We start from the raw sequence: 12,816 nt of genomic DNA, 5'->3' as shown, positions 1-12,816 counted from the left end.
ATGACTCAGTACCAGAATTGGAGGAAACTGTATTTGGTGTTTTTTCTTGCATTTGCAATACACCAGGGCCCTGTTTTATGAAAGGTTAAAATTGATTATATAGTTGATTTCAACTGTAAATCTATGGCAGCCTGTGTGGTAAGGAAATTTAATATCGATTTTATCTTTTGATAAAACGGGGCCCAGGTAAGACCTTTGTAGATGCTGCTGTCACTGCCAGTGAATATGTAACCATCATAACATAACAATTATAAACATGTTCACCTGAGAATGTCTTTGCAATTAGCTTACATTACAAATTCACTGCAACCTTCTCTTTCAATCAGGTAACTTCTGTTAATAAGTACCAGTAAATACATATTTAACCCGTTAAGGACAGATTGATTTTGCATGGACCTACTACGCATGGACATTCATCGCTCGTTAATTAATTCGTGCACCTGTTTCTGTCAAAAGCGTCACAAAAACATTTTGAACATGCTTTCCTTCTTTGATCCAGTGTTGTCCACCGACAGCCAGCCTGGATAAAAACAAGACGGCGCTTTGAGAAATCTAAAAACTACGTGCGCAGAAGCTAATAACTCTCTTAAATCAAGAAAAATGCATGTGCAGTTGTAGTGTATATTGCGAAATCATCGCTAAAGCAATTTCATTTGCGAAATGCAAGTACTTTAGAAGAAAAAGCAACTAATTAAGCAGATTGACTGTGATTTGTAATCTATTTTTCCCCATTTGTTGCACATTGTTTTAGAGTAAACATGGACAGTAACAGTAGACGACATGCGTGTCTTGCCATTCAGGGATGTTACATGCATGGCCGCAAGTGGCCGCTTCAGTAATTACCAATTTTGTGACGCAAAATCTGGCCTTGTTTCAGGTTCGGTGCTCCCCATCATTGGTGTTTATTCAAAGGCAGTTGAGTCTGAAAAGGTACCTCAGCCAAATAGGACCGAAATGAGGGAAACCGGGTTCTTTTGTCAGTGATGATGCACGATTACACAATCGTCATTGTCCAAACGTCTGAATGTACTCATTAAGATGCACATACAATTGTAATCAGGTGGCGGTGGTGAACATTGGATCAAAGAAAGACCTCCGTTCATGGTCAATGTGTGTAGTAGGTCCATGGATTTTGCTACAACACGCATTTCCCACATACACCTGCCCGAGTATACTTGGGACTCGTCCTCAACGGATTAATATAACTAACTTGGGTTTGTTTAACGACAGCAGTGATAAGGTCTGATTTCCCCACAGGGTAGCCTCTTCAGCATCAACAATGTTCTCATAGAGGGTCCCATCATTACTGTACCCCAGCATTGCATCACATACATCTATACACCTTGATCAAGAGGAGCTAACATGGGTCAAAGATCTTGTCCAAGGGTGTGATTGTAATGGTCAAAGGTTATATTTTTGGGTCACTATGTACTTACAGGCAAGTATTCCCTAAATCACAGCGAATCACGAATTATATGGTAACTGCACAATTATGAGTCACATAATACCTATGATATACATTTTACACTTGAAACACATAGTTTGCAATTTCAGAAAGACAGATGCTATCTCGGAATCAATTTTACTTTTAATCTGTTCCTTTTCTTCTTTCTCCTTCGCAACTACTTTTAAAGTAGTTTTTGGAGTTCTTCATTCACATATCGAATCTCAATTTAAATTGACTGTGACCTTTGATTAACCACCATCACCAACCACCAAATCTTTATATATGTAAATCACTATACCCCACATCATACAAAAAAGAAAAAAATATTACTGAAAATCAAATGCTTCATAATTCATCACTCCACGTGTGAATTTTGCCTTTTGAACCATCCTTGTGCAATCACATACATACTGTAAACACCAATATCAATCAGCGATCTTTATTTATTTTTTTTATTTTTTTTTTTGTGCAGAGTGGCTCATTGCGGGTTCTTGCATTTGCGCTGCCCAAGTGCTTACATGTGTTTTCATCCAATTCACAGACACGAAAGAATTTGATCTGACATTTCCCTGCATGAAAATTAATGTACTGCCTGATCCATTCAAAGGTAAGCTTGCACAGAAACTACTGCATACAAACATGTGCTCAAATTGATACTACTAATAGCTCTGTGGCACATGCGCGCACACACATTTGTAACAGGGAGGCAACATCACATGGGCACTGGATTCAACCTGATCAAAGTGTGCAGAGAAGATTGCAAAGATATTTTGGGGGATTTTAGAATTTGCACCAATCCAAAGTATGTCAAGTGTGATTCAGATACCTCAAAAACAGAATTGAGTGCAGATGGACAGACAGTTGAATGCATGATTACATAGCACTTGACCTCTCGCTTCCATTTCTAGTGAAGGCACAAATTTTACTTTTTTCTTGCATTTCCAGGGAAATTTTAAGCCCAATTACAATTCATCCTTACCTTCAACAAGACATTGTTTTAACTTAATATCCCTGAGTGCACGGAAGGAAGCTGCCCACTCTGACTCCTGTCTGAAGAAGACGGGGATCTTTCCTATGGGTGAAGGGACGGTGACGGTTTCTCCCCCCTTGGAGGTCACAGTTTCATCCCACAGGAAGACCCAGTTATCAGGAGGGAGGTAGACATCCCAAGTCTCCCTGCCCGCCTCATGGACTGGTGCCACCAGGAGGTCTCGCCCGAAGAGGTACTGGTACTGAATCCCGTAGGATGTTGGATCGTTCTCATAGTGCACAAAGAGGGGCCTCTGAGTGGGAATCCCTTGTTTTGTGTTTTCCTGCACGACAGTCCTTCGATACGCATTCAGGCCACGGTACAGTTTTGTATGGTAAGCAAGTTGTGACAGCGTGCAGTCGTTGGAGTAGATCTGCAGGTTCTCATCAGGCCTGTTGCCCTCATGTGTACGCATCATGGATGTGAATGCCGCCATCTCGCCGTAGCGGAAGATCAGCTCTGGGGTACGGGTGTATCCAAACAGCGAAGTGTAGCCGCCGATGTCAAAGTGGAAGAGACCAAATCCAGAGACTCCGAGAGACAGGGCAGCCGGAATCACTGAGGCAATCCCATCGCTGAGACTGAAATCAACAAACTGATCGCCAGCCCACGTCATGACGCCATACTTCTGTGCCCCGCTGAAGCCTGCCCTCATCCAGTACAAAATTTCTCCCAGTTTACCCGCCTCCTCCACCCCCTCCCGATTGATCTGTGCCCAGAGGGTCGGCCAGATGTTGTGGAGGTCTGATCCAGACATGCCATTGTGGAATACTGCATCCGTGGGGAGGTACTCCCCAAAGTCTGCCATCCATCCTCCGAGTCCAAGGTCGATCATGTTCTTCTTGATGATGCGGTCCTTGTACCACTGGGCAGCTGCTGGGTTGGTGATGTCAACAATGCCGCAGAAGAACTCGCCGTAATCGAGGATGTAGGTGTTGCCACTTTTGTCAAGGATCAGGTATCCTAGGCCTTCCGCTTCCTTGAAAAGATTGCCCTCCCGGTTCAGATTGAGGTTTGCATACACCAGGACTTTGACACCTTGTTGGTCCAGGTCAGCAACCACCTTGTCCAGGTTTGGGTAATGCTTCGGATCCCACTCCCAGTTCCAAAAGATCCGTCTGCCGAAGGAGGTCTTGATCCGGCCAGCCCAGTCCTGGATCCATACGCTGCTTACTTTGATATCATTGTCCTTTTGGAATGAAATAGATACAGAAGGATATCATTCACTGCCCTGGAAGACAAATTATACCAATTTATCCTCTCCAGTCGACAGAAGTGTTCATATTCATAGTACTGTAAAAGTGGATATTTTCGCGTGACTAATTTTTCGCGCTTGGCCTGGTCGGAAGAGTTTCGCGTGTTTTTAATTCCGCGGAATCAAGACATCACGCACAGGCACATATGGCAAGCAAAAATATTCGCGTGCTTTTATTTTCGCGCTTGTTTCTGGTTGCGCGAAATGCGCGAAAATTTGAACACCGCGAAAATTTCCACTTTTACAGTATATAATTTACGACCTACATTTTGTGTTTGAGCTGGTTACATAAAGTTGAAATGGAATATTGTCTTTTCTTTAAAATTTAGATAAGCCAGTCAAGAAATACATAACCCATTGTTCAAACATGGGCTGAATTTGGTACACCACACATTTCCCAAAGACAACGAAACCGAAATTAACGAGTGCGATCCAATATAGGGTTTTAAAAGTCCATTTTCAATAGGAAAAACTTGAAATTCAGCACAGATGTAGAAAACAAATCAAAGGTTCCATTTCTGAAAAAAAAAAAGTTGACAAAAATAATGGTCAAAATCTTTGTACCCCGCCTAGGATGGAATTTTGAGGGAACATTTTTCAAGCTCTGAAACTTAATTATTCATATTCTTAGAGACTTCAGCTTTCCAGAAACGTGTAATTCACTTTATTTATGAATATCAAGCTATTTTTCGCATAATGACTACTTTACTGTTATCTTCACAAATATAAGTGTTACAAAAAAAAACACTTCCCACTTCTGATCCTTAATATTTCGAAAACTATACAACAGATAACACTGTCATTGATATGAGTAATAGCTGAATAGTGTACAATTTAGTTGGAAGTGATTTGAATATGAGAGCATAAATCAGTTTCGTTAAATCTGTGATTAATTTCAAAATTAGGTTCCAGATTTTGGTCAAATTTGAACCCTCTGTACAAAACTGAATTTTACACAAGAACCAATGATGTGTATGTGAGTGTGTGCATACAGTGACCCTGAACAATAGACATGAATACCACAAATACCACCTTTTCAGAGCTCTGCTGACTAGGCTTCCGGACTTGCTCCAATGCACATCAATGCTTTATTAATAATTCATGATGAATTGCCCTGGGCACTACTAGTCTGAATTCATGGTAAAGGGTAAAATGCATGCACATCCCCAATAAAATTGTGCACTATTCAGCTATTTCTCATAACAATGTCAGTGTTATCTGATATAAAGTTTTTGAACTATGAACCCTTTCCTCCAGCAATTCTTAAAGCGCCTTCAATGCCCCCAGACAAGATTCTTTTTTGCAGGTCGACAGAGAACAGACAGGTTGGTATTCCACCTGTGTGAAAGCAGTCAAGCGGTACATGTACCCCTTTCCATGGTCAACTACATGTGCCATCGAACAATGAAAATATCGATCGGGCGCAAGGTATGAATAGAGCGTGTGCTGATGAGCTCACAAACTCTTTTGTTATATGTAAAAGACACACATGAATGGGGTCAGCGAAATCAAATATCTACCAAGCTCACCCTAGATCGTTTTGTACATCTTTATATGAGTTTCACAGCAAAGCAAGCGCACAATACCGTGGAGAAAAGGCAAATGATACTGCGATACATGCAGTTTCATACAGGAAGAAAATAGATAGAATTGATAGAAGAAGCTCTAGGCTTTTTATCAAAGCCATTTTTCTGGGCAGCATAACACAAATTAACATGAATTTAGGCCACTACTGTCTACATTTTGGGAACCTGGTAGGTCCAGGTTCCTGTATATCAGTCGACGCCACGGGAACGTGGTATACCAGGTTCCCATAAGGAACAGTATCAAAAAGTGGGAAATGTTTTTTGTAACACTTAGTACTACCTTTGATTTTCAGATTTTCTCTTTCCTCTCAAAGCCATGCAGATGATTATTTTTCTTATACAAAAGTTGCATTCATAAATGTTCTTACATTTCAAACAGAAAGTATCAGGAATAAGCTTTGAACAATAAATTTAAACTAAATACAAAGACATCATAACATATTTCAATTGCACATCATTTAATCTACTGTATGTCACGTTTTTGACTTGATTATTCAAAAAAAAAATTATCTGGTTATAAATCCACCTCACTCAAAATCTCCTACCTGGGCCAACTTCAAGTACTTCAGCATGCGCTCCGTGCCGCCTTGCAATCCCAGAGTAACCCCATTGTACACCCAATCAGGGAGCAAAGGCTGTCGTCCCTGGTAACCGGTGAATTTCTCCATCAACTCTAGATACGACGACCCTGTCAAGAAGTGTACGCTCCCCGGCGAGGTGCCCCACAGGTAGACTTCGTGGAAGGTGGCTGCCTGGAAGTCAAACTCGGAGTAGTCCTTGGTTGTAAAGTGAGCGTAGTACCTCCTGGAGGATAGGTAGGTGGGTTGGGCCCAGTACGTGGTGAAATAGTCGCCACCGCCATTGTCGCGATTGTTTGCGAGGAGCGTGATGAGGGAACTCTTGTTTCTGCCAACACCCTAAGGTGCATTATATGTGAGAATTAAACATGGAGATATGAGATCAGTCTTTTTCTCAAATGGCACAATGTGATGCTAGGTTGATATAATTTACTGACAAGTGCCAGTCACCATGGGGAACCACTTAAGGGTCAGCATCATTCCATTATTCTGTTTTCTACTGTGAGCATGTGGGGCAAGCTATTTCACCTGGTTAACACCCTGCTCTTTGCAAATACCAACGTGAGATCTTTTTATGAGTGTTAGTTGTCATTCTCCTGCACTCTTGACCTAGATATTATATTTGATCCTAGGGAAAGGGTTTTCACCTCTTGCTGTATAATTAGACAACACGATTACACACAACATTGCTCAGTTGGACTAACTGGGCTTCAAACTGGAGCCATCTGATTGCAAGGCACACACGATGCACACTGATGTACCAAAAGATCTCCAATATCTTCTGTCTGTTATACCACCAGTTCCTAACAGAGAACAAAGTTTATGGCAATAATGCCCTTCTGGCTCTCATTCAAGGAAATGGCATCCTCCTCCAGCCATTTTATAACATCAACTTTGGTGAAGGTAAATATCATGACAGTGTTCTACTAAGGGGGATGGACAAATTCACAAAACTTTATCGAAAACAAATAGATTTTGCCCTGTTTTTCTCTTTCTTTTCCCCATCATATGAGGTATACAACTGTATAGTTATGTACCTGCTCTTGGACCCACAGGGGGAAAAGATGTCCCCTCATGTCAAAGTAGGTGAACTGCTCTCCTCCACCGTACACATGCTCTCCCTCCTCGGCATGGAGACGAAGCCACACCCTGTTCACATCCTCCGGAAGTTCACCAAACTGCATGTAGTGCTTGCCCGATGCTGCCACAAAGTCTATTGCGACCTGAGAAGTTTTTAATGTGCACAGATTATATGTTTGAAAATGTCATATGTGGTGCCAGCAACCATAACCTGAATTGTGAGTGCTGTAAAACCAGAAACATTTGTGGTAGGAAACTTTTGCCAATCAGAACCTACTGCCTATATCGTGACGTGGTATGAAACTTTTATGAAGTGTTCCTGGCATTCCATTCATTGTGAGCACAAAAACCTTTCACAAGCATTTTACTTACAATGTGAATCTTGGCTCCTTGCGAAATTTGTGAAAGTTTCATTCCCGCAAATATTTCCGGTTTTATAGTATGGCACAATTTTTACAAGAATTTTGGTCTTCATTGGTATGCTAGATAAATTTCAGTAACATGAAAGATCAAACACTTTGGCATTAATATTCACCATATAAGAAGGTAGCAAAATGCATTCTGTATGACAGATGCAATTAACATTGTGTACTCGTATGCGCTTTGCACCCACATAAATTCTTCTTTTTACACACATCTATTGTTTTCCCCTTTGAAGTTAAGAACACTGCTACAACTGTAGGTTGAATACTAAACATGCGGTATACTTTGCAATGTTTTTATCTTTGCAAATCTCACGAGTTCATCAATACGGTCTGCAAAATCAACTACTCTCATAATTGTGCTGTATGCCATATAGAGGAAATTGCCATAAAATATTCTCTTAAAAAGTGACAGTGCTTCTTTCTCATACTAATGCTGTTTCTCAATTGTGAATTCATTCCTTCACAAACTTGTATTACAACCCCGATTTCATAAAATTTTTAATACACCCACAGAATATACTGTAAAAGTGCAAGTTGAAATTTTTGCATGAAAAATAAAAGCACATAGATATTTTTATTTGTCATATGTTTCAGTGGTTGCCGTCTTGATTCCGAGGAATTATGAATACTTGAAACTCACCTTACTCGGCCGAGGCAAAAAATTACTCACTCGAAAATAACCAATTTAATACAAGTGTCCACAAAGAATTGTATCTGTAATACTTTTCTGAAGTTCACATACATTTGACTTTAAAAAAAAAAGAAGAACAGAAAAAAGACTGTAATTTATTAAAACTGATACAAAGAGAGTCAAGGACTCAAGGGGAAAGCGTTTTGGCAACCACTTCAATCCAACTTTATGGCTACTGCTCACAGCCATTCCAATACGGAATGTGTTTGGTCACATCAAAAGCAGAGCTTCTAGTCATCAACCCTGCCTTTTTAGGCTTACCGTCAGTGAACACCCATCATCTAGGGTGACCCTGGTTGTCGTGCCACTTTCCTCCACTGTCGATACGGCGACAGAGGCTCTGGGGAGGGGGACCTTCCTTTCAACGTAGTCCCGGATCCTGTAGTTGCCAAACTGACTCTTGCTGGACGACAATCCTTTACCGACAGACAGGAAGGGTGATGATGGGGTATGCTGGACGAGGAGAATTCCGTTCAGAGTCACTGTGAGGTGCGTACCATTTCCATCGAAGACAAACGCAGCGGCCTGTCCTGATAGTGTCAAAATCACAGTGGCAGTTGTGACGACGGCTAGTGCTGTGGACAGCCTCATCATCATGAAACAGCAGTTGCTATGCTGGATGAAATTGTAAACAGGCTGCTAGGGATGACAGTTCCCAGTTCCAGAACCAGGCTACGAGGGGCAGTTATTCCTGTGCCTGCATAAACCAGTGAAAAAAAAACTTTGATCCAACTCTTATGGATGGCTGGTATCACTTAACTCCCTGTGAGACATGAGTAGTAAATAGAACTATGGTGCACTACGGCTGGTTTTGGACTATACACTTGATATATCCCGTATACAGTCAAACCTGCCTTAGCGACCACCTGTCTATAGCGGCCACTGAAAAATCAGGGAATAATTTTCCTGGTATCGCATAGCAATTTGCAATGCATTTTGTTATGACTGCTATACAAAATGTCATTTGCACAGCATTTTCATTGTAACATAAACTTGTACACCATTTTGTTGAAAATGTATGTCCATCAACAAAAATTGTGATTCAATTTCGAGAAGGAAAATTATTCCCTGAAAATCTCCCCAACAGAAAAGCCCTGACCCGTTAAAGACCCTGTATATAGCGGCCACCTATCTAATGCGGCCAGCAGCCACAAATTTGTTTCCCACGGTAGATTTTAACCTGTCTATAGCGGCCACAGACCAGATGAAGCCACAGCCGTGCCAGTAATTCAGCGTGTTTTTCTGCTTTGTGTAGCTGTGCAAGTCATTCATGGGCAACGTTCAGTGATCGCCACCACTGCATTGATCACTCATTCAATCATAATAATGCACTAGTGTTTAAGCTTTCTTCACGACTGCACACATACCACTGTGCAACCGGTGATATAAACCAGCATTGTCCAATGCATGAAACACATGTGTGTGCATACATAATAAGTACTTACGATGATACATGTACATGTAGGCAAGGTACATAAAGTTGGATAACCTATATATAGTGGCCAACTGTCTATAACGGCCACTCTTTTTTTTCCCCTTGGGTGGTCGCTACAGACAGGTTTGACTGTAAAAGTAATTCATACATTTATGTATCCCTTGAAACTGTAACATTTACGACTCCCAGAATGTTGTCCTTTGAGCAACGTCTTCATCCGTGTTGCTATAAAGTGTACTTATGCTGCTTTTAAAAACGTTGACAATTACCTGGTACGGAACACTGTAGACAAAGGGGTTCGACTCTTTACAGATGTGTGGGCTAATAGCATTTCTATGTTATCATATGTAAAAGCTAATTATGCTGAAGGTAACTGGCAGATAGAACATTTGATTTGTAGTCAAGCAAACTATAATTAGACCTATTAGACAGTGGAAGATAAAAATTTGCAGGTGAATGCAAGTTAAAAGAGGAATGCCAAGAGTAAATTGGAATAAAGATTCCAGGTTTGCATTTGATATCAAAGTTTTATTTTTACTCTGGAATGTTTTATTCAAACAGGCCTCATGGGCTACACGACAGCATTAATGGTTTCAAGTGACTATCCTTTATTTGATCAGCACATTCAGATGATGACCAGAATCAAATTTGTAGTACAGAGGAAACGAAAAGGTGACCCTATGCAATTTTTCTGGTGTCAAGCAATAGAAATTCATAACCAAGTAATCCTTTAATCACCTAGGTACAGTAGCCTGACTAGTAACCGCTCACTTTGATACTTTATTGTGAATAACTTTACCAAATTATATCCTTCCCGATCCAATCCTGTGAAATGTGGTTGGCGATATTGCTCTTTCTTATGTGTATTACGATCATCTGCTCACGAAGTCCTATAACGGAATAAACGCGCGATACCTTCGTCGTTACATCCTGTACTAGTAGCCGCTCACCCCTGACTAGTAGCCGCTCACTATTCTCATGGTCGGACATCCGGGTATTTTGCGTGTCACGGGGTCATGGATAGCGTTGGAGTGAAAACAAACCACTCGCGTGAGCCTGGAGTGAACGCTGTACGTGTTTTCTGCCGGGGCGCCCCGCGAGCATAGCGCTAGCGCAAGCTGGTACTGTAGCTGTGCGGGCGGCAGGATTAGGCCCTAGGCCTACTCTAAATTAGGCCCTACCCTAAGTACTACAGTACTAACGTTAGACCTACCTGAAGTTTCTATGAGGTACTAAGTAAGCGTAGATATCGGGGTAGGGCCTACTCAAAGAGGTTCTACTGCACATCTGGCCATTCTGTCGGGTCGTTGATCCAGAGTCCTGCCGCGATTTCATACGGGCACAGGTCCAGTCCGGCCGCCTTAAACTTGGCAAAATACCGGGACCGATCGATCGACAGGATCCAGATTTTTAGAATATTGCTGGCAAGACATGATGCATGTATCTCATGAATGATGGCACAAATGACAAAATGAATAATGAAAAACAGTCCCCATGTCGAGCTGCGTAGAGTTGCACATAAATTATACGCGTCGCACATGCACAGCATGCAGTATGCGCATTATGCATGCAGGCTTAGCGCTTGCAAGCTGTTTGTTTTCACTCCAGTCGACCGGAAGTGACGTGTAGCCGACCGCAAGAATAATACATGGCGCGCGCGCCGTACATTATAAGGCTCTGAATGATGCTAAGTCCCTTTCTGAATGATGCTGTTAACTAGCAAAGGGCAAGTCTGCCAACACGTGTGCCGAGGCTGAGATAAACATAAATTTTTGGCAGCATACGGTGTGGCCAGTGGCGTATCTTATGGAAGCCTGTAAGGGACGTCGCAAACATCCCGCAATTTAAGTCGGAATTCACAAATAATTCACAAATAATTCACAAATAATTGTGAAATATTTGTGAATTTGTCTTAGATTTCACAAATAATATACAAGTATTTCACAAAAAATTGTGAATTTTTTTCACAATTATTTGTGAATACATTCAGAAATACATCGGAAAAAAATTTCACAACTATTTCACAAATATTTGTGAATATATTCACAATTTATAGCGCACTTCGTCGCGAATTTCGTCGCGAATTTTTTTTTCCAACAGCTTAGGCATTCGGCAGTTCGGTCCATGTTTCTGATCTTTGCTGGTACATTACACCTGTATGCTTCTAACAGAAACACATTAGTCGGTAGTCTCTCTTTGCTGGTACATTACACCTGTATGCTTCTAACAGAAACACATTAGTCGGTAGTCTCTCTCTCTCTCTCTCTCCCTCTCTCTCTGTCATACACTCACACACACACACACACACACACACACATATATACTTCTTTGTTTCTCTCCTCTCTCTTCCGGCATGACAGCGACTTAGTGTAGGGATTTGTTCAGGGTTTTTGTTTCGGATAAGTTAGGTTATAGGTCTTTTTGTCTTAGTTTCTTTGTTTCATCCATTTTCAATGTTTATCAGTCAATCGATCATATAAATTTCTTGTATTACGTGTGGGGGAATGCCCCCTACAAGCTCAGCTTTTTAGCATTCCTCCCCATTTCCAACATGTTTCTATATACCTACAAGTTTTCTGTAAATTTATCCTTTACTTTGTATAATGAAATGTATGCACTGTATTCAATTTTTGTAATATATCTATATGTTTTTGTTGGAAATGAAATATAAATGAATGAAAAAATAAAAACGGTAGAAGTGGTTAGAAATGTCCCTACCGGACTACAGACGAATCTCAGAATGTATCGAGAGATACAGTTTCTAGCCCAACCATAGTTTCATTCTATACTTTACAAGCAAGGAACTGTGAGATGTCTAGAATTCTATTTTTCTCATGAAGTCAGTGTAATTTCTTTTATTCCAGTCTACTCTACAATGACATCATTATGTATAGTCTAGTCTGTATCATATACAAAGACAAATACACAGACATAAGTAAACGCACACACACACACACACACACACACACACATGCACAAATAAACCACCTCAAATACAAAACAAAAATCAGTGTGACTGCAAACACAGCATTTACACTTGTATGCACAATGAGTCCTGTCACAAAGACATACAACAAATCAGTCAATCCCTTAGAATTCGACACTGCATGAAAATCACATCATATAAATATCACTCTGGAAAAATAAAAATTATTTTGGCATCTTGCATTTAATATAACAGCTCAGCATTCTATGAACAATACACAAAAAAGGTATACAAGAATTCCACTGTTGATCAAGAATAATATAATTTGATATAACTGGTAAAACAAAACAAAACAGAGACATA

At 40.7% G+C, this 12,816-nt stretch overlaps 1 protein-coding gene across 1 annotated transcript; it reads right to left on the bottom strand.

Moving 5' to 3' along the window:
• Positions 1-220: 220 nt before the first annotated feature.
• LOC139710656 (sulfoquinovosidase-like) lies at positions 221-10,443 on the bottom strand. Its single transcript, XM_071622579.1, has 5 exons — positions 10,327-10,443; positions 8,354-8,789; positions 6,934-7,119; positions 5,864-6,235; positions 221-3,666 (listed from the first exon to the last, which is right to left on the bottom strand). Exons 2-5 carry the CDS (start codon positions 8,687-8,689, stop codon positions 2,410-2,412), a joined length of 2,151 nt encoding a protein of 716 aa, XP_071478680.1. The 5' UTR covers positions 8,690-8,789; positions 10,327-10,443; the 3' UTR covers positions 221-2,409.
• Between the last annotated feature and the right edge of the window lie 2,373 nt (positions 10,444-12,816).

Source organism: Diadema antillarum, unplaced genomic scaffold (genome assembly GCF_040938485.1).
Source record: "Diadema antillarum isolate AM-2024a unplaced genomic scaffold, OU_Dant_1.0 seq00001551_RagTag, whole genome shotgun sequence".
In the NCBI taxonomy this organism is placed as follows: Eukaryota; Metazoa; Echinodermata; class Echinoidea; order Diadematoida; family Diadematidae; genus Diadema; species Diadema antillarum.
Note: the sequence above shows the minus strand (reverse complement) of the source record. Positions and strands in the feature narration are given on the sequence as shown.